Raw genomic sequence first — 23228 nt, 5'->3', positions numbered from 1 at the left:
AGAAAGTTTGGTCAGCGTTACATATTTCTGGGCTTTGACAGAGAGCTCTGTATCCTTCAGTCTTCCTATATGTGACCAAGGATGGGAAGCCAGAAAATTTTCATTTCATGATGTTTCCTGTGTCATTTGGAGGAATTTCCATTGTGTTTGGAGATTCCCCCCCCCCCCCTTTTTATATTGTACATGGTTCAAAACAAAAATTTTCTGGCTCCCTTCCCCACCCCTGTGATCCAAGCATTCATTCTGGCCTTCCTTCCTCACAGCTACCCTTTTAGACCCCCTTCCCCACAGGGCACCCTTCCAATCTCTGCAGACCCTCCAGAACTACTTTAGTTCCTGATGGTCCAGCGTGGGATTGTTGGGGAAGGAGTGATGTCCATTTTCTCCTGCCCATGGCATTGTCCACATCCATTATGGCAGCTGAGATCTTTTGCAAAACATGAAACTAGGGTGAAAGTTTGTGGCCGCCATATTGGATTCAACTATGGCCATGGGCAAGACAGAATGGCTGTTGATCCTGTGCCAATGATCCCCCATGGACCACCAAAAATTGAAGTAGGACTGGGGGGGACTAAAGATGGTGGAAGTTGTAAACAACTGTCCATCCTTATGGGTAAAATGAGCAGAACAATTTGATGAGGGCTGTCTCAAAAGCTGTAATAAGACCATGGGAACTCTCACAACATCAACCACAGTTTTTAGCAGTTACCTCACATCTACCCCCAATCATTTTAATACCATTGGGGTCTAATTCACTAAGGCTTTTCTTCCATTTTGTTTCTATGAGAAAAGATCTCAATGAGTCAGGCCTGGATGCTTTGCAACAGAGTCCAACTGACCAGATTTTTATAAATGTTCTAATATGTTTTTAGACTGACTTCTCCCTGTCATGTATTTCTAAACAATCCAGCCTGCATCCAGGTTCTCAAATGAAAAATGTCTGGAATGCTTCGATTATGGCAGATGTTTCTTTAGAATCCCATCCAGGTGTACGTGGGTGTTGTCTGTCTGCCTTTAGAAAACCTCTGTGTAGCTCTGTACTCATAATATCAAACATTTCTGGAACTCATCTGTGTTGTGTATAGCACAGTGACAGTATTTGCTTACTTCTCTATCCAAACCTTCTCAATAAGTTAAAGAAATATTATCAGCCCTTACTTTCTTCAAAATGTTGTAATCTATTCCAAATGGACTAGTTGGCTAAGACTCAGCACAGCTGTGGCAGAGGGTACAGGCAGAGAATGTCCTCATCTGCTTCCTAATTAAATTTAATTAACTGCCTTTCTAAATCTGAGCTCTAGATAAGTTATTATTCAGGTAATTCTTTTGGAGGCAAGAGGGCTTATAAATTAAATTGTACCTGAGGCATTAGCGTATGCATTGACTTGCTCAAGGTTATAACATGCATCAGTGGCAGAAGCAGGCTGAAAACAGCAACTTTTAAATTCTCTCATGAAAACGGTAACTGAATTAAAAAATGCATGGGATAGACATAAAGGAATCCTTTTCAAGCCAAGTACCCCCTAAGCCTAACAAATACCAACTGAGTACCCCCATTCAAGCTCCACCCTAGACCCACCCAAACTCCACCCCTGACTCCACCCCCTTACTAATAGTACTAATTGTAATGCAATTTCTTCCATCCATTTTTCATATACACACAATATAATATTATTAATACATAAACAAAATTAAAAAAATATACAAAGCATACTGTAAGCAGAGAGAATGTTAATTATCATTTATATTTGGGGGTTTTCAAAGAGATCAAGGCAGATGACTTTAAAATATGCAATGTCACCTCAGTAACAACTATAGAAAAATAGACAAATATAGTACAAAATATACAGTAGATATAAATTCTCAAAAGTGACACATTTTGATCACTAATGGCCTCTTCTATCAAACTGCGCTAGCAGTCTTTAGCACAGAGAGCCGCATTGAATGGCTCGCACTGCTTCCGATGCTTATAGGAACTCTATGAGCATCGGGAGCAGCATGGGCTATTCAGTGCGGCTCTCCGTGCTACAAACTGCTAGTGCAGTTTGATAGAAGAGGCCCTAAATTGAAAATAAAATCATTTTCTCTACCTTTGTTGTCTGGTGATTTCATGAATGTCTGGTTGCACTTCCTTCTGATTGTGCATCCAATATTTCTTTCTTTCTTTTTGCCTCCTGCATGCTTCCTCTTCTCCAGACCTCATTCCATTCCTCAACCAACATCTCTCTCTGTCCCTCCATGAGTCCAACTTTTTCTTCCTCGCTCCCTTCCTGGGCACCGCCACCGAAGTCACCGCCACCGATTTCTCCCTGCCTCCCCACCCCACCCCCGAAGCCAACCCTGCCACCCAACACCCTCCATCCTCCCCACCCCCCAGCAACAGGGACGGGCCAGGTGCGTGCAGCGACTGCACGCAGCCAGCCCACAAGCCTTCCTCCCGAAGTCAATTCTGATGTCAGAGAGAAGGCTTGTGCCAGTTAACTTGCTTTGAATATGGGTCAAGTGGTATATGTGGTGAAGGGGCAAATAGAAGAAAAGGGAAGGGAAGTCATCAAAATAACAAAAGCTCCTTGTAGATATGTCAGGAGTATGTGAAGGGTAACAGAAAAACAAACAAACATACCCCCTGATATTCAGTACTATGTAGCTGGCCGGGAATGGCCCCCGGCCAGCTAAATAGTGCTAAGTTGGCTAACTGACGATATTCAGCAGGAGATAGCCAACTCTCTCTCTCGCTGAATATCCTGGTCAGAGGCTAGGCCAGTCACTGGCTATGTCATCAGCGCCAGTATTCATTGACTGACTAGCTAAATCTAGCAGCCAGATAGGCTCACCAAAACAGCAGGTCTATCTTTGGCCATTATGACTTAGCCCGCCAGCCAATGAATATTGGCTGGGCCGGCTATGTCAAAAGCGACTGAACTTAGCCCAGTAATTCAATGCAGTGGCCCCGGTACTGAATTTCTGGGTTTACCGTCAACCACGGGAGGTAGCCGGGCTGCCTCCCACAGTCTGAATGATTGGGTCTGTAATGAACAAATATGTGTTTACTGTTCAAAGATAAAGTGGATGGAGAAGTACCATAGATTCTTGGTCATAAATATAGAAAAAATACTGTAGACATCGATCCATTTATAGAAGAAAACATTCATCTGGAACTAGCTAATGTTGGATGAGGTAATGGGACGGACATTAAAGCAGCTTAGAGAGGTTCTGACAACTCCACTAACAATTTTGTTTAATCGTTCTTTGAAGAGGCTCCAGAGAAAGCACTAGAGATAAGCAAATGTCCTCTCTATTCAAAGAATTAGGAGTAGACAGGATGATGGTAATTACAAGCTCCTTTGACTTCAGTTGTGGGTGAATTAATAGATTCATTACTAAAGGAAAAGCTAGTAGAATTTCCTAGATCTACTGATTATATAATCCGAGGCAGCATTCTTTTACCAGGAGGAGATCATGTCAAATAAATTTGATCAATGCCTGTAACAGGATGACCAAAGATTATTACATTGTAGAAGAGAATGATGAGGGAGCGATATGATAGAGACATGCAAATACCTTGAATATATAGTAGAAATCATGCACGAGAAGCTGGATCTTTTGAGTGAAGAGAAAGGAAATTCTAGAACAAAACACAAGATAATGATGCTTAAAGCATGTAACTAAGTGATCTCATGGACAGTATTTCTTCATAGATGCATAAAATAGCCTCTCAGTGGAGGTGGTAAAGTTGAAACAACAGTGAAATTCAAGACGTAAATGGGATGAAATTAAGTTTGAAGGGTAGAATGTTGACTATACATGCTAGGATCGGAGCATCAATGATATCTGTGGATGGCGTATAACTATGGAATGCCTTGCCTGGTATCCTGCGGTTTTGTATGGGGAGAAGGAATTTTAATAAAATGATGAAAACTCAATTATTTGCCAATGCCTTCCTATGCTAAGGTATATTTCAGTTGATAATCGCCCTTTAGAATTTTTCTGACATCAATGTATGATTTAAAGCTTGCTTGTATTTCTGAATTGATTGAATTTGTGCTTTATCCCTATTATAACAGGGACGATTAACGATGTTGTTTAGACAAGCCTATGTTATATGTGATAATTGGAGAAAAACAAGATTTTTATGTATGTGATATGGAAACCGCATAGTTGTATGTGGTATATAAATTTTTAAATAAATAAGTACAAGCACAGAGGATTCCTAGCTACAAAAACATAATGGTGAAGCCTGAGATAAAAATTTGGGGTACTGTAAGAGGGCAGGGTAATGGGCATCCTAGGTGAACCTCGGGTCTCTCTCTGATGTCTGTTCTGTTCTGTGAATTAATTATTCCTTGTTGCTTTTACTTTTCAGGGGAAAGTTGGTTTCAGAGGACCTCCTGGGCATCCTGGTGAAGAAGGGGGAATTGTGAGTAACCCTTTCCACTAATTCATTTATTTATTATCTCTTACATGCTATAAACTGCTAACATTTATTACATCGTACAAGAAGTATATACAGCTTCAAACTAGACATACCAAACAAAAAAAGCACATATTATATACACTTCCCAGCCATCATCTGAAACCCTTTTGTCTATTATTTTCAGAAGTCTGTTGAAAATGAATTGTAACATTTTTGTTAGAGGCAGAGCTGTTAATCTGTAGGGCCAGAGGCACCAAAGGCTGTGCCAATGAAGAAAATGATTTTTACATCTAGCCCCATGTCCTTGCTAAAGCTTTTGATTAACAAACATTTGTAGAATGCAAAATTAGACTCTCTTCAGCTCACACATTTTCAGTAGTGGTTCAAGGTGAGTTGCATTCAGTACAGTAAGGGGGGATTCTATAAATAGTGCTCAAAAATGAGTGGCACTAAGCGCAATTTTAAAAAGGGCACACACCCTTTATATGAGGGGTGTTCAATAATTTATCTACCTGTGTATGACCAAAAGTAGCAAGCGTGTTGAAACAAGTTTGTACATGTTGTGGAATGTCTCAAGGTTACTCGTGCACAGTTGTGGCTCAGGGCGAGTCTAGCATTCCAAAAGACAGGATGTCAGGAGAGTCCTCGTCCAAATCAAGTAAGAAACTGCTAGATTTGGAGCACCGTTCAGTGATAAAATTTCTCACAAAAGAAGGGAAAAAGCCAAAGGAGATCCATGAATGCATGACTGCAGTCTATGGTGAGTCTGCTCCATAATCCTACAAAATAAAATTTTGGAGCAAGCAGTTTAAGTGGGGTAGAGAGTCCATTGAAGATGACCTTCGCACTGGACATCCTGTGGGAGCAACTTACGTAGAAATGTACAAGAAAGTTGTGGATTTAATTTTGTCAGACAGACGAATTAAGGTTTCCTGAATAGCTGAAGAAATGGGCATCTTGGCAGGTACAATTTGGAAAGTAATTCATGAAAAGTTGGGCATGTCCAAGGTTAGTGCAAGATGGGTTCCAAGAATGCCGACGCCATGTCAGAAGGCAACGAGGCTCCAGTGCTGTCAGGAAAACTTGGAGATGCTCCGTGAATTTTTTTCATTGTTTGGTGACTGGAGATGAGACTTGGATCTATCAGAGAGATCCTGAGTCCAAAATGGAGTCAGTTCAGTAGAAGCACAAGTCATCCCCCACCCCAAAAAAGTTCAAGACAGAAAACTTTACAGGCAAAGTCATTGCAACTGTCTTCTGGGATGATGAAGGACTTATGCTTCTGGAGTTTATGCCACACAAGACAACTATAACCAGGGAGAGTTATGCCAACACAATAATTACTTCGCGGGAGTCAATCAAGGAGAAAAGATGAGGAAAACTCACAGCAGGCTTGCTGCTTCTTCATGACAATGCACCGGTGCACATGTCATGACAATCACAGGCTGCCATCCGAGAATGTGTGTTTCAGCAGCTGAATCATCACCCTACAGTCCTAAGCTGGTTCACCAAGATTATTTCCTGTTCCGAGTTTTGAAGAAATCTCTCCATGGACATCAGTTTTCAAGTAGAGAAGACGTCAATGAAGCTGTGACATCCTGGTTTGAAGGTCAGACAGAAGAATTCTTTTCAAAGAAGTTAAAATCATTACAGGAAAAGTGGATGTCGTGTATGGAGCTATCAAGGGATCATAATGAAAAATAAAAGAAAAATTTTTTGAAAACTCTTTTCTTTCCTACTGAGGTAGATAAATTATTGAATGCCCTTCGTAGAATAGTGCCAGTTCACTTGCCTAACTTTGGCTGCCAGTCTTGCACCTGCTGAAACCTGTTGTAAATGCTGGTGCCCAAGTTAGGCATGCTTACCCAATATTCTATGATTACGTGCAAAACATTTCTGAATACCTCTGACATGCCTGTGCAATAAGCATGCACAGATTTTAATGAGTGACAGTTATTGATTGTTAAGAGCTTGTTAACCATTTACACTTTACTGGCTTCTCATCCGTTTCCGGATACAATTCAAACTCCTGTTAATGGCCTACAGATGCATCCACTTAGCTGTCCCCCCCCCCCCTCCATGTCTCTCCTCACTTATCTCCCTTTATATTCCCCCCCTCTCCCTATGAGCTCCACTCAGCTGGTAAGTCCCACCCATCTGTGCCATTCTGCTCCTTTGCCAACTCCAGACTCCGCCCCTTCTATCTTGCTGCACCATATGCTTGGAACAAACTGCCCGAATCCCTACGGCGGGCTCCGTGCCTGGCAGTGTTCAAAGCCAAGTTGAAAGCCCTCCTCTTAGAGTCAGCTTTCAACTCCTAACTCCTTGTTGACTTTGAAACAAACAATCTAAAGCTTTATTTATTGTATTACAAGAGAAAGAAAGAGAGAGAAGGAATCAAAGACAGAAATTATGAATATGTATCTGACAAGTTGCAGACAACGAGGGGCTCTCTACAAGAAACTCCCCAAACCTATGTGTCTGGTCTATCTGTCCAAGTTAGATTGTAAGCTCTTCTGAGAAGGGACCATCAAATGTACAGTGCTGCATATGCCTTTCAGCACTATAGAAGTGATAAATAGTAGTAGTAGTAATTTGCACAACATCTCAGCAGGGCACCCAAATTTGGGCACCATAGGTAGAATCCAGGGGTAAGTATTTTTCTGTCCCCAGAAGACTTTCAGTTATAAGAGGGCAACTTCTTGTAACTCTGGTCCCACTCAAAACAGTTCAGGATGCCAGCTATGCTCTTGGGGGTAAGTACCTTGACTTGGATTCACAAATCTATGCACAGCTGTACCGAATAATATATTTTACTATTCAGCCGAATACGAATAATGAAAAATATTATTCAGCTGAATACAAATACTGAATATGAATAATAGGCATTTGGACTTTAACATAACAAATAACAAAAGAAGCAACATGAAATCAGAGATCAAGTATTTATTTCAGTAGGATTTAGCACAATAGAGCCCTGGATTATTCTTATTCAAATCTAAATCACTATTCAGTCAAATGCAAATAATGTATTTAGGGCCAAATTGAATCAGTTAGGATTATTTGATACAGCCCTACTATTTAGATCTGATGAGCTAGGCACAAGCTGGGGCTGGAGAAATCTTTGGTAGGCCGGAGAGTATCCCATCCAGTTCTCTTAGTCCCCCACACTTAGAGAAAACGATGAAATAGTCACAGCAAATGAACTTCAGAACTCTTTACTGATTCAGCACAAAAAAAAGGAAAACAGTTAATGAAACAGAAGTAATATTTACAATTCATGAAGAAAGGTAAAAAGCCACATCTGGTTAACTTTTATCATAAGTCTATCAAATCCCAGGCCAGTGATCCCGCGTACTGCTAAGCAAAGTCTCACTGAGAATAAGGTTCCTCTGCGACCACTCCTTTCCCGTCCTTTTCCCTTCTGGCACTCCTTCCATTTATCACAGCTCCTCGCTCAGACTAATTCAGATCTCCTCTGCTCCTCAGTAGGTTACAATTTGCCAGCAAAGGCCTGGTTCCCTCTTCCCACATCTTGGCGGGGGCCGGGCAGCCAAAGGCCCTGCTCTTTCAGGGCACAGTGGTTTTATTTCTCCTTTCTCCCTAACCCCTTGGGCTGGGCTTCCTCCATCTCCAGCCACCTCAGGTAGCTTTACCATCCCCCAGAATCACAGTGATCCCTCAAGAGATCCTCCCACCGCTTGCTCTGCAGTAGAAGCACCTCCTTGGGAGTTAACATTTTTTTAGGCACTCCGATGCAGCAGAGTAAGCCCCTATTCTGTGACAGCATCTGGGCACCAAGAGGGTTTAGTGGAATACTAATGTAATTTATTTATTGGGATTTATTAAACAGCTTTCATTGAAGAGATTCACCCAAAGCGGTTTATAGTACATCGAATAATAATCAGGTACTCCTGTGTACAAGTAGTATTTTCCCTATCTATCCCAGCATAGGGTATTGACATACTTTATATTTAGGCAAACGCAGTTACACCAGCTGTAGACCTGATATAACTTTGACTACATATAGGATTACCAGACGTCCGGATTTCCATGGACATGTCCCCCTTTTGAGGACATGTCAGGGGGTCCGGACGGCTTTTCAAAACCCAGCGCTTTGTCCAGGTTTTGAAAAGCTTCCTGAAATTGCGTTGGGCAGGGAATAAGTCCGCGCATGCAGCAGGCAGCAGGGGTGGGGCTAGGGTGGGACTGTGGGTGGGACTAGGGCATTACAGGATGATCGGGGCTAGGGGGTCCGGATTTTCCGGTTGGAAAATCTGGCAACCCTAACTACATAAGAGTAGCAAAAACACTGTAGTCTGTAAGTTACATGTACAACTTGAAGCCCCGCCCATGCGCAGGTTCCTCTTGCTGTTGTGCGCTTTATCACTTACACACATGCCCTCATCGAATACTACTACTACTAATTATTTCTATAGCTACTAGACATAGGCCGCACTGTACACATTATATGCCGGTACTTTCTCTGTCCCTAGTGGGCTCACAATCTGGGGGAGAAGGGTCAATGGAGTGTTAAGTGACTGTCCCAGGGTCACAAGGAGCAGCTCTGGGCATGAACCTGCAACCTCAGGGTGTTGAGACTGCAGCCCTAAGCACTAGGCTACTCCTCCACTCCATGAATGCTGAATATAAACTAAACTAAACTAAAACTTCAGTTTATAGACCGGGTCATCTCCCCAAAAAATGGGAGGGAAAAGGGAAAAAGCCTATATATATATATATATATATACATATGTTATAAATATTGATATTCATAATTTTCCATCATCTTTGATTTGGTTACTACTTTCACTACTGCTTCCACAATTAGTCATTTATGTGGCACAATCAGATCGTATACAGAACTTTAAGGAAACAAGTAAGAGACAGTCCCTACTTCAAACAGCATATAATCTAGTCAAGACATTAAGGCCCGGATTCTATAAACAGCACCTAGCAGCGTCTACATTATAAGTGCCGCTTGGCGCAGTTGTCAGTCAACCACTAGGCACCGTTTAAAGAATCATGCCTAGCAGCGCCTAAGTCCTAGACATGGGGGCCACTCCATTGGGCCAGCTTTTCACTCGCCTAATTTGGCGGCGCCTATATTGGACGCATAACGACACTTAAGTCAACCATGCTTATCCTCTGCCTCTAACCACGCCTATTATTTGAGATAGGCATCTTTAGACATGGGAGGGTGCCTTCTCTTAGGCATCATTAGACATCCTAAGAGTTCAGCGCCAAACTCTTAAATTGTTTAATTAATGTTTATTTTTGATTGGCTAAAAACTGGCACAATCAATTACCATGCTGATTAAGCCAATTAAAAAAAAAAAAAAAAAAAGTTAGGCGCAGATCCCGAACTTAGGCTTCTCTAGGCGGCTGCAATTAGAATGCTTAGCAGCGTCTATGTAGTTGCCGTTTATAGAATCTGACCCTAAAAGTCTTGGATTAAAAATCAGGAAGGATTAGCAAGATTTAATTGAGAATGGGGCCTATTTAACTGAAGACTCATTTTCCCATTCTGTGTCTAGGGTAGTAAAGCTTAGTATAAGGGCTCTAGCAGAGCAAAATTTCTACCCTCTCAGGGCTGGATGCTCTAAAATCACCGTTGAAATCCTGTTGGTCCGATTTGAAAATGGCGATCAATGTTGAAACAATTTCGCATGCAATAATTCCATCTGATCAGTCATTGGAGAAAGCGACTGACACATGTGCAGAGCTGGCAGGGGGAGCCCTGATGCAGCCTCCTGCTGCTCAGCTGTTCAGGGCAACAAGAGTATTTTATTTTAATGGCCAGAGATTTTGTGCATGTGTTACACATGCACAACATCTGTGCCCATTTAAAAAAAATGTCATGTTGGGACACGCCCCCTGATGACAGTCCTCCATTCCACACACCCTGAACTTAAAAAAAAAAAAAAAATCAACAATAGGGAAGCCCATTTCAAGTTTATTCAAGTTTATTAAGTATTTTTGATTTATCGCCTATTCAAAATTCAAGGCGATGTACAGATAAATAAAAAATTTTGGTAACATACTTACAATTATTAAATTAAACAAACGATTATCTTAAATACACATATTACATTACATTTAAAGGGTATATCTACAAATTATATTGAGACAAAAGGAAAATTATTTAATGGTTACATTCAGTATTAAAATCATTAATTCAATATTAAAATCTTTAATTCAGGGGAAAAACAATAGGAAGGGAGACGAAGACAATTGACCTATTAAATTAAGAATGCGAAAAAAAAATTAGTCATTAAAGGCATCTATAAATAGAAAACTTTTAAGTTCAGACTTAAATTTTGCTAGGTTTTTTTCCTGTCTTAGGTACAGTGGAAGGTTGTTCCAAGATTTCCTCCTGCCTCAATTACCCAAATCCCCCCAACCCCCCACCTTTAAATTGAAGATCGGCAGGAGTAATGCCTACTCCCTCCTGTTGCTGGGGCCCAACTGTGAACCCCCGAACCCCTCTCATGTACCTTTAAATTGAAGATCGGCAGAGGGATACCCACTCCCTCCTTCTGGCAGGCCTGCCTCTTCAAAATGGCAGGCCTTTCTCTTCCTGGTGCAACCTGGGATGCGCTGGGAGGGGCCTCTGATTGGCGCAGGCGCCTAAGGCCCCTCCCATGGGAGGTTCGGGAGTTCACTAAAAGCAGACCTAAATGCTTGCACCTAAGTTGTGTGCAGATCGAGTGTATTCTATAATAATGCGTATAACTTTTAGGAACGTCCACGATCCACTCATGCTCCCTTTTCAGATTCGTGCACTAGAACTGGCATATTCATGAGCTGGCATATTCATACACGCATTCCAAGCTGTGCATGTAACTTTTAATTAACACTAATTAGTGTCAATTATGAGGTGTTAATTACCAATTATCGGTGCTGTTTAGGCCAATTAATTAAGGCACCAGGCGCACAAGCTTTGCATTTGCCGTGTGTTAATCTTGCATTTATGGCCTCTTTTACAAAGCCGCACAACAACAGCCCCAAAGCCCTTTAAATCTCTATGGGCTTCGGGACCGTGAGCGCAGTGCTTCCGCTAGCGCGGCTTTGTAAAAGAGGCCATTAATGCATAGTAGCTGCAAAAATTTACTACATTTCAGTAAACGGGCCCCATGTGGCAACAACTTGTTAATAACGTATTTCCTTTATATAATTTATTGATTGATTTTGATTTGATGGTACTTTATTAACAATATAACAGGAACTGTTGCAACATTTATTGACCTTCATTTATAAGCATGCCATTGAAATTATTAATGAAATTGATTAATTCTTTAAAGTGACTTTAAAATTCATTCATTTCTATTTTTTTTATTTTATAGGGAGAGAGAGGCCCTCATGGCCTCAATGGAACTCAGGGAGAGCAAGGATGCTCAGGTGCCAGAGGCCCTAAGGCAAGTATGTTCATGAAAACAATTTTCAAGGTTCAATTTATATTTTATGCCATTAGCCTAAACATAATTAAATTCATATGGAACCATGTGGAAACTCCAGTGTTGCCAAGTTATGCTGACTGAGTTCCAGCTTCAGATGTGCTCCAAAGAAACCCTGGAAGTTGCCTTTTCTTTCATTAGCAATCAGTCGCTCCATCCATATCTCGATTCCATGATTTAGGCCTGCATGAGAGCAATCTCTGTGTTTGGAAGGTCACCTGACTTTCTGGCTCTCAGAGATCAAACAGCTCTTCACTTCAGTTACCCTGCAAGACTAATTTTTAGATGTGAAACCTTGATCAAATCGTTAAGGCTCCTCTGTTCCCATCTGATTTGCAGTGTTGGTGAAATCCTGTAAAGAATTAACTGTTAGTGCCCAGGTTAGAATTCATCTCTCTGGTTTTTAACTCTCTCTATAGAGTTGATTATTTAAATTTCTGTAAATCAAATGTGCGGGTGTGCATATACACACACGTGTGTGTGAGATATATATGTGTGTGTGCACACACGTGCATGCGCACGTGGTAGTTAGACGAGGGATATGATTCATAAATTTGCTTCGGCATTCAGTTTCAGCATTGTACTGTCGGCTCTCGTTCATTGTGCACATACAGGCGTTTGCTCATTACTATTTTAATTGCGGTTCGTTTTAAACCTTATCAACCATGGAACCCTGAGGAAGGCGTTTTTTCCGAAACATGGACCGTGTTGGGTCCCTTGGTCTGTAAAAAGGTGACATTAGTAACCGCATTAAATATCTGGTATAATAAATATAGCCTGCATCTTGTGCATATTGTCTGCAGTTTTTTCTTGTTTTTTTCATAAATTAAAACAACCTTTTCTAAAAGTCATTTGAAAGCAAAATTGATGTAGCAAATGTTTCCTCAGGAACAGCAACCTGCTGTGCAGGTAGTCAATGCAAACATGCCACAACTGAAAGGGATTTTCACAATTATTGTATAAAATTCAGCTTCTGTCTGTAATTGCAGGGTACAAGAGGCTTCCGAGGAGCTAAGGCAAGTATACTTCATTGTTCCTAATATTCTGCCTTCAATATGACCTCACGAGCTGCCTGTGTGGTGTGTGGTGTTTTTTTTTTTTTTAATTAGAACTTGAGCTTCAGGCGCCCCTAGATTATTTTGGGACTCCTTTTGTGTGTCTGTGAGAAAATGCTTAGTAAGTAAGGCTGTTTGGAAATATGGACTTTATTTAAAGACTTCACTGGAAGTGTCTTTATCTGCAATACACATTTAAATTCCTTGGATCGTGGCAGTGTCTAGCTGCTAACTTAAAGATATCAACATGTCAGCTGTGCACTTACATTTATGTCCTTTAAATGCACATTATTGTGCTTATATACCGTGTTTTTCCACAGTGATTTACAGATGTAAGGTATGACTATTATTACACAAAGCTGGAATGCACTGGAAAGACAAAAGGCAGAAGCCCAGATTTGTGGAGATATCAGTAGCAGGTGCGTTTTTGCTCTGCATCTGATGATGCAAGTAAAAACCGGCACGCAATATACTTATGATGAAAGTCCAGGCTCAGAGGTGTTTTGCCTGTGCAGGTTGGACAGTAGAGCGTATTTTAGAATACACCCAAAACTCCAGTACAGTGGTGCCTCACACAACGAACTTAATTCGTTCCAGGAGCAAGTTTGTTATGCGAAAAGTTCGTTATGTGAAACGCGTTTTCCCATAACAATACATGTTAAAAAAAATTATTCGTTCTGCAGCATAAAATATGCTACGATGACATAAAAAAAGATAAATTTGTCAAAATGGTGAAAATGGTGGTCTTGCTGAGGCCAAACTCTTTGACGAGGTCACACTGTTTTACTCCACATTTACTCCTTCTAATTATTTCCCGTTTCATTTCAACAGAAATCACCTTCCTGCTTTTTTTAGAAGCCATGATAGATAAAAAATATTGAGTTTATCTTAAAAGGACGACTGCCGTGATACGTGCGTGCGTGCGTGATTTAATTCGTAATGAAGAACGACTGCCGCGATACGTGCTTAAGTTAAGCGCAGTGACTAACGACTGCCTGCAGTGCCTGCGCGGAAGGATGCAGTACATCGGCAGCGATCGTGGAAGCTCAGGCGACTTCGTTGTGTGAAACGAAGTTCGTTGTAGGAATCATGACATGAAGTTCGTTGTGCGAGGCGTTCTTTATGCGAGGCACCACTGTATTAGCAATCTAACTTCACCATCAAGTTTTCTTTTCAGCTTATGAACCTGTAGCTCCCCCTTTGCCCTTTTTTCCCAGCTTAGTCAAAATGTAATCCATGATTGCTACTGTAGGCCTTCATTCATAATGAGCCAGGGATTTTCCTGTAACCCAGTAACATAGTAAATGACTGCAGATAAAGACCTGAACGATCCATCCAGTCTGCCCATTAGTTATTCTCATTCAAAATACATGATTAAATTAACTTGTCTCTTCTTTGATATTTCGGGGCCATAGACTAAAGTCCGCCTGATATTGTCCGAGGTTCCAACTGCTTAAGTTGCCATCTAAGCTCACTCCAGTGTATCCAACCATCCCATTGTTTGCAGGATATCTACTGTAAAGTCTGGCCAGTAACATCCAAGTACCAGATCCAGATCTGGCCATCCGCTTAAGATAACTATAATGTCTTCCCTGTGGTAGGGCTGTAGAATAGAGAATGACACAGGGACAAATTTTTCCCCGTCCTGTCCCCACAAGTTCTTTTCTTGTCCCTGCCTCATTCCTGCAAGCTCTGTCCTCATCTGCATAAGCCTCAAACACTTTAAAATCATGATGCCGTTAGTTAATGTCTTCTTGTGTTTGTCTTCTTGAAACATGTTTAGCATTTCTTAAATATGTATGCATGTCATTTTGTAAACCGCAGAGTTATTATGTCTCCACTCTAAGCAAATCTATCTTGTGGATATTTATTGTGGATATCCTGAATGCCAACTGACTGGATATGTCTGGAGGCAATGGTGTAGTAAAGGGGTGGGGGCAGGGGGGGTGGACCGCCCCAGGCACCATCTTGGTGAGGGCGCCAGCACCTCTCCTCCCCACTCCTCCCCCCACCATGTGCGTGCGCTTTCTTTCTTTTTTTTAATATAATTTTTATTGAAGATTACAACAATGACTATGCAACCAGTAGCAAGTGCAACCAGGTATGAAACAAAACAGGTCTACAGAAACAGTGAGAGAGCTAACACTCACCACTGAAGTCATGTATCGCCAATGATCCACAGTCCCCCTTTTAGAATATAGTCCAATCCCCCTCCCCCCCCCCAGCATTCATCCAATCCCTCATGCATCCAAACCCCCACTCGCACCATACCAATCTCACCAGGTAAACCACACCCAAACCATCCTACTCAACCCCCCTACCTGTGCCAGACATCCGAACTCTACAGGAGTGAGGAATAATGGCAGTAAGTGCCATAACTATGTTGAAGTGACCTCCGATGTCTCTTGGCCTGTACAGCGCTGCAATTGGGCTTTCCAAAGGTCTACATAACTCAGGTATTCGATCCGCACAGTGGGGGAGTGCCTTTGGATCTTGAACAGGGCGGTCTCCACTATTTGAGGAAGCCATTGAGAGAAAGATGCCGCCCTGTCCAAAACCCAATGCTGCAGAAGGAGTCTCTTAAGCACCAAAAGTGCCAAACAGGGAAACCTCGGCTGCGTTAAGGAGAACCCAGTGCTTAGCAATTTGCGCTGATCCCCCAATAATAACAGGCTATAATTCCAAGGCACTGGACGTTTCACTACTCCCTCCAACAAAGGAAGAACCTGCAACCATAATTCAGTGGTAAAACATTCCAGGAAGAGGTGGATTAGGGTGCCTGGCGGCTTTTTACATTTAGGACAACCCCATTCTGGCCCCATTTTACATTTAGGACAACCTCATTCTGGCCTCTTGGTCACGGGAGAGGTACGCTCTATGTAAAATCTTAAATTGCACTTCCTTAAGATTAGTCGATCCACCCATTAAATGAACCTGCTCAAAGAGGTCCTGAAAATTTTTCCTATCATATGGGAGAGCCAAATCTCTCTGCCAAGCGGCTGCTACTTGATCCAGAGCCTGCAAGGGATAAGCAGACTTTAACACCTTATACCAAATGGACAATTTGTTCATACTCTGTGGAACCTGCAAGAACTGAGTATCCAGGGAACCATTGAGCCAAGCATCCCCCCACTTCTGATGTAGCGATTGGAAATACCTCTAGCCGACGCAAGCAGCCTGCTCCTCGCACCGGCCCTGGCGCTCCCCTCTAAGGTCACTTTCGGGTCCTGCAACTAGGAAGTGGCATCAAAAGGAGAGCCGACGCCAGCGTGGGCAGCAAGTTAGAAATGCTGCTTGCACCGGGGAATCGAAATAAGTGTGGGGGAAGGTTAGCGCACATGGGTAGAAGTGGAGAAGAGGGCGGGGGGTGCCAACCCCCTTGGGCGCTTCCCACACTTGCTACATCACTGTCTGGAGGACTTGGTTGAAAAAATGCTGCGGTAGACCAGGAGTTCTGAACCCACTCCTCAGGGTACAGATTTCCACTTTGAATATGAATGAGATAGATTTGCACACAGTGGAGGTAGTTCATGCAAATTTATCTAATACATATTCATTGCCAATATACACTTATCTTTTGGGACTTCTCAATACATATCATTAGCTTCAATATATATATAAATATCCAAAAATACAAAAAACTAATATTACAATAACCTATTTCATTTATTATTATACATCAAAAAATTAATTATATAACTTATCATTTACATCATATTCCACCCATACATTCATTACACAGACGGAGCCCTCCAGTTCATTCAACCCAATGAAAATCTCTTGTTAAAGTGCATGAAAATGTTCACCCGTATGTCCATAAATTAGTAGCAACTATATTAGCACTTGATGTTTCTTATTGTAGATATTCTTCAATTTTTCATTCCATAATATCATAAATCCTTGGATGACATGAGCAATAATTGCGCGATTATTGCTCATGGCATCCAAGGATTTATCCCTTTTCTTGGATTATGACACATATCACAGTTCATTATTAATTGCTCTTTCATACATCATACTACTATATAATAAAGGTTATTGACTCACAAGTGTACTTCAAATACACTAATTCATAATTCATGACCTCGTGTCCTCTCCCTGTGTTGCAATATAGGAAACAGGAAATGGAGAAATAAAAGTGCTCCTCATTTCAGTGGGAATCTAGACGATTACTCTCTCAGGAAGAGTGCTGTCACTTGCTGAGGAATGCTTTGTTTCCATAAAATAATATTTGCAAGAGCCCCCGCAGCTCCCACTGGAATGTCACCAGTTACTCAGCATAGTTTTCAGTGCAAGAAAAACAGAGGGCTGGATTCTCTAACCAGCGCCATTGTCAGTGGCCACCTTAAAAGTGGATTACAATCGCATGTCAATCATGCGACGGCGACAGTTACAGAATCACGCCTCTGGGTTTGCTAGGCCTACATTTCCGGCACCTGCCTTTGATGTGACTCACACCTCCAGGAGGCGCGATTCCAGTGTCAATTATTTTAGGCGCCTTAAAACTCAGTTAAAAACATCATTGAAACAGTGTGTTTTTTTACTGAGCTTGGACACCTAAAAAAATGGCGCCATTTAGAGAATCTGGGCCACGGTGTCTATTGCTGCTGCAGTACATAACTCCCAAAATAAATCCTGCACGCAAACCAGTCACTCTTAGATTATCTCGGGTAGGGTTACCAGACATCCGGATTTCCCCGGACATGTCCGGGGGTCCGGACGGCTTTTCAAAACCTGGCACTTTGACCGGGTTTTGAAAAGCTTCCCGACAAAATCATGTCGGGCAGGGGCATCCGCGCATGCGTGGACTCAACGTGGTGACATCACGTGCACGCACGCATGACATCATCACGTTGCGTCTGCCTATGCACACATGCTGGCTGGGGGCGGGGCTGGGGGTGGAACTGGGTGGTCCTGGGGGCGTGGCCATGGGTCCAGATTTTCCCAAAGGGAAATCTGGTAACCCTAATCTGGGGTTGTTGGAAAAGATATTTTTCACATAAAAAGACAGTTTCAGTAAATAGCACCGAAAGTAAGGCACCAGAAAGATCATATTTTATAACGGGCATGTCGTGCCAAGTGCCCTTTATAGATTAATGCTTAGTACCAAGCCCCATGCCCAACTTTGGGTGAAAGGACTTGTGCCAACTAAAATCTGGTATAAATCCTGGTATTCAAGTTGGATGTTGTACTCCTGTATTCTGTAAAACTACACTCAAATTTCCAGAATGCCCATGACCTGCCTGTGCCCCTACTATGCATCCATGCTCAGAGGCCCTGAGTTTACTGTGCCATGGCAGAAAAAGTTTGCAAGACACTGATGTAGAAAATCGGTCATGGAATGGGAAAAGATTAAAAATTATTGGCAGACTCTTCCTTATGACTGTATTTTCACTTAATTAGTTCCTTCATTTCAAAATGAGCAGGAACTCAGTATATAAGTACATGTACAGCTGTTACCACATAGAACAGCAAGTAATAATTCAGCCTGCTTCCTCTTTTCCTAGGCTTAAGTGACAGGTTTTATTTGTTTTGGTCATTATTTTCTCACCATGATCAAATGAATGTGGTCTGATTAAAACCACTCAAAATTCATCAGATCCCTGCTGGACTCAAGAGTTGACAATAATAATGAGCAAAGCCTTTGAGGAATCACCCAGCTCTAAGCAAACCAATAGCAATCCTATCTGGAAAGAAAGACATATGTAAAAAATAGTACCATAACAAGAAAGAACCTTTGGGGTCCTGTTGCACTACTGTGGAAAAGTCTGGGCATAGTATGTTCTAATGGGGGATTTGCCCACATGCTAAACCCAGATTTATCAGGGCATTGGCCTAGATTCACTAAACTTCTAAACCATGTGCGATCCATTTCCGTTTCCATGATGGCCGACTAATTCAGTAAAGGCCTACATGCATATGGGGACGATCGTTAACATGCCCCCTACATACCCCCTACCCACGGCCAGAGCGATTCCCGCTCATGCGCACACCCTGACAGTAGTGACAGGAGAAGCAGCCTCCTGTCACTGCTGTCAGGGCTCAGCCCAGCCCAGATCTCTCTTGCCTGCTCCCGGACTCTCCTGCTCTCTGCTGCCGTTCCCTGCAGTGCAAGCCCGTGGTTTTAAAGCAGGCCTGCACTGCAGGGAACGGTGGCAGAGAGCAGGAGAGTACGGCAAGCAGGGAAGAGAGATCGGGCACCGGCCCGACAAACCGGCCTGCCCGACACCCCCCACAGGCCCCGATCTCTCCTGCCTGCCCTGCCCAGATCTCTCTTGCCTGCTCCTGGATTCTCCTGCTCTCTGCCACCATTCTCCACAGTGCAGGCCCGCTTTAAAACCATGGGCTTGCACTGCAGGGAACGGCAAGAGAGCGGGAGAGTCCAGGAGCAGGCAAGAGAGATCTGCCCGACACCCCCCGGCCCCAATCTCTCCTGCCTGCCCTGCTCAGATTTCTCCCTCCCTCCCTGCGACCAGCACAGAATGGTCCTAGCCCCCCTCACGGCACGGCCCTCCCAGGACGGCCCTCGCCCCCCACCCCAGACTGGCATGGCCTCCCTCCGGCACCAAAAAGTTGGGAGCAGGAGGGGTTCTCACAGTTCCTCCTGCTCCTAGGCCTCCCACCCTCCGGCCCACCCCTGGTCGGCCCAGGCAGTCGGGCCCGGCCCACCCACCCTGGTACCTTTTAAATAGTTGGGAGCAGGAGGGGTGCCTGGTCCCTCCTGCTCCTTCTGACAAGGATGGTCATCTTCGGGAGCAGGAGGGGTGCTCGGTCCCTCCTGCTCCTTCTGTCAAGGATCGCTGCCATCTTCGGGAGCAGGAGGGGTGCCCAGACCCTCCTGCTCCTACTCCAATCTTCGGGAGCAGGAGTAAAGTCTTCCTGCTTCTGCTCCCCAGGCTGCCGCTGCCCAATACCAGCCTTAAGCCCCGCCCCAGCACATCATCTGCCTCAGGCTCCTCTCTTTGGCCAAAACAATGGCCAATCAGGGACTTCCCTAGACTCCTCCCTAAGGAAGTCCCTGATTGGATGAGCTGCCCCAGGCTCCTCCAAAGAGAGGAGCCTGAGGCGCCTCAGCCAATCAGGAACTTAGGCCTCTCCCCATGCATCAGATGAATCACGTCGGTCATCTAGTTTATTTATTTATTTTATTTTATTTAAAATTATTTATAGCCTGCCTATCCACAAATCTAAGTGGGGAACAATAAATACATACATAATCATAATAAAAAGTGAAGGCAAATACAAAGCAACAGAAGACAACAAAAAACAGCTCCAACTCACACTGTCCCCTAGCTAGCACCAAAAAAGTTTGCATGGCATTTACCTAATTTGCATGGCTGAGTCGGAGAATGAGCGATCGTGTGGAAAACCATGCGGTGAGCCCTTTTATGCATCGGATCAGCAAATACGATCAGTCGCTAAGTCAGTCAAAAAGGTTTAGTGACAATTGTTAGGCGATCGGAGACCTTAGTGCATCTAGCCCTCATCTTTTTTTCTTTCTATGCCCCAAACTGTGGAATGATTTACTACATTCAGTAATGGGTTTAATATCATTTCCAGCATTCAAAGTAGAGGTCTGCACGGGAACGGGAATCGCGGGAATCCCGCGGGTTCTGCGGGTTCCCCCCCTGGCCCACGGGACTCCCATGGGGATGCCCCCATGACCCACGGGACTCCCACGGGGATGAAAACAGCCTACCTAAATTCTGGCGATGCAGGCATGCAGCTTACAAGTGCGGCGTCGCGGCAGGAAATAGCCATGCTGAGCAGTGAGCTCAGCACGTACACAGATGAAAGCCTTGCTTGCTGATTGGTCCGGCGGCACGGCGGGGCGGGTGGGGACGGAGGAATTCCTCACGGGGACGGGTGGGGACGGGTGGGATTCCTCACGGGGACGGGTGGAGACGGGTGGGATTTTGGCGGGGACGGGTGGGATTTCTGTCCCCGCGCAACTTTCTAATTCAAAGCGGCAATGAAGACTCACTTTTTTTATTAAAGCTTTCGGTTCGCCCGACTGAGGATTGCTTATTGGGCCCTGTTGCAAGAAAGAATTTAAGAGAAAGATTTGTAACCTGTCGTGTGTGTATTTTTATGATATTTATGTGAATTAATGTAGAAATGATTTTTATTCTACTTTTTAAAGTGGAGTTCCTTCCTGTCTTTTGGATATTAGCCTATGGCGGTACAGCAAGCCTTTAAATAATAATTTCATTAAAATGTGCATGTGTATCTGGCTATTCGCTGTTCTATAAGACTCTAATAGCACATAACTCAAAAGGGGGTGTGGCCCGGGAGTGTCATTTCAAAACATTGTGCGTGTTGTTACAGAATACTGCCTTAATGTGCCTGACTTGGCTGCCCGCATTTGGCACATTTGGCATCAATAGGCAGAGGAATTGTCATTAAACACTGCTCTATAAAGGGCTCGCCAATGTTTTTTTCCATACTTTGAGCAGCACTGATAGAATTCCCTTCTTTGTGAACAATTCTATAAGTGGATGCCTCCCTTTGGGTGCTCTGATGCTGCTTGGTGAGCCTATTCCGTAATGACATCTGGGTGCCCAGATACCAATATAGAATACTAGCGTATTCCTGCGTCGGCACACCTTAAATTTAGGCTCAAGCAGTCAGTGGTGTAGTGACCCTCTTTTCTGTCCCCTTGCTCCTTCCCGACCCCCCCCCCCCCCCCCACTTCCCTTTCCCTGTACCTATTTAATTTTCCTGGTGCGAGCAGCATCTCAAACTTGCTGCCCTTGGCGGTTCTCTCTCTGACGTCAGTTCCTAGGCGCGGGAGCCAGAAGTGATGACAGAGAGATGCGAGCCGGGAAAATTAAAGAGAGGTACAAGGGAAGGGATGCACACACATGACAGGAGAGGGGGGGGGGTTGGCAGGAAGGAATGGGGGGAGGCGGAGAAAGGACGTGTGCTGGCACCCCCACCAAGATGGCGCCCATGGAGGACTGTCACTCCCCCCCTCCCCTACTACACCACTGCATACAGTTACACCAGCATAGAAATGGCATAATTTTGACGGCCTAAATAGAACAAGGGTGAGCTTTTATCCGCTCCTATGTACACTCCCTTGCAGTTGTGCGCTGTAGCCCTTATGTGCATCCTTATAAAATAGCGCTTAGGGTTCTTAATGTGTAAGTGCTACATTTCTCCACACTAATGCATGCAAAGAAGCATGCACTTGTGAATGCCTATGATAGATATGCCCTTTATGTGTGAAGTGCAGCAACTTCCTCTACCCATAGTCTGAGATGTGAATGCTGGAGAGAGCATCCTGGATCAGTCTGAGAAACAGAGTACAGTGTACTCCTTATATATAAAACAAGGAAGTCTATCGCCCTCTTTTACAAAGCCGCGTTAGCAACTGCTCTGCGCTAACGGCCCCGAAGCCCATAGAGAATTAAAGGGTGTAGATATAAGACCTTCTTAGATAGGACCCTAGCATTTCAAGCTGGTAGGCAACAATCTTGGTTAGGTAAATGTATTCAGCAAGCTATGTTATCCTATTGCAGTTTTCAGAAATTAATTAAGACCACTTTGTTCGATAAGTTTATTACTTAGTGACTTTTATTATTGAAATTCTATTTTACAAATATTTGTATTTTTTACTATATTATTGTATTTCAATGATTGTCCAGCTCTTTTTAGTGTAAACCACCTAGAACTTTTGGGTTTGGCGGTATAAAAAAATAAAGTTATTAAAGTTATTATTTTTACATGCAGAGTTAAGCTTTGTGGAAGTTTCCTTTTTTATTTTTTTAAATTACAATTTTATCATAATAGTCAGTGAGCTTCTTTTAAGTTTCTGTTCCAGTTTTTGTTGTTGCCTGCTATTCTTTTTAATTTGTAATGGCTACTTCTGTGCTTGATGCAATATTTTTGCCCGACAGCAAAGGCTCAGGATGATGGTGCAGTTGAATGAATGAATGAATGAATAGTTGCAGAGGTCTGGGTCTAGTTTCCCTACAAATTAACATTGATAGTAACGGTCTTATTCTTCCAGGGTGACGATGGTGAGAATGGAATTGATGGGGTCAATGGAGAACAGGTAACTTTCAATCCCTAACATTCTACCATACAGAAGCAAACACAGTTTCAAATAATTGAACTGAGGACAACATTTTAAGTTGACTTGTACTTCTATTTTGGGTATAGGGAGCATATGGACTTCCTGGAGCTTCTGGAGAAAAAGGCCACACAGGAAACCAGGTAAAGCAGGCTTTTGCTTGATGTGCTAAAGTTGTACTAGAAAGTGAAAATAAGGAGAGAGAAATGGCATCTTGAAAGTGT

The 23228-nt window shown here is 43.2% G+C and overlaps 1 protein-coding gene across 5 annotated transcripts in view; it reads left to right on the top strand.

The window, feature by feature from the left end:
• Window positions 1-23228, top strand: part of COL6A6 (collagen type VI alpha 6 chain) — a 274284-nt gene that overhangs the window by 152015 nt on the left and 99041 nt on the right. For all 5 annotated transcript variants that reach the window (XM_033930035.1, XM_033930033.1, XM_033930034.1 and 2 more), the window contains 5 exons: window positions 4364-4417; window positions 11761-11832; window positions 12861-12887; window positions 22942-22986; window positions 23094-23147. In XM_033930035.1, coding sequence (XP_033785926.1) covers window positions 4364-4417; window positions 11761-11832; window positions 12861-12887; window positions 22942-22986; window positions 23094-23147 — 252 coding nt within the window. The remainder of the gene's footprint in view (window positions 1-4363; window positions 4418-11760; window positions 11833-12860; window positions 12888-22941; window positions 22987-23093; window positions 23148-23228) is intronic.

The sequence above is a fragment of the Geotrypetes seraphini genome, chromosome 2 (assembly GCF_902459505.1).
Source record: "Geotrypetes seraphini chromosome 2, aGeoSer1.1, whole genome shotgun sequence".
Lineage (NCBI taxonomy): Eukaryota > Metazoa > Chordata > Amphibia > Gymnophiona > Dermophiidae > Geotrypetes > Geotrypetes seraphini.
Note: the sequence above shows the minus strand (reverse complement) of the source record. Positions and strands in the feature narration are given on the sequence as shown.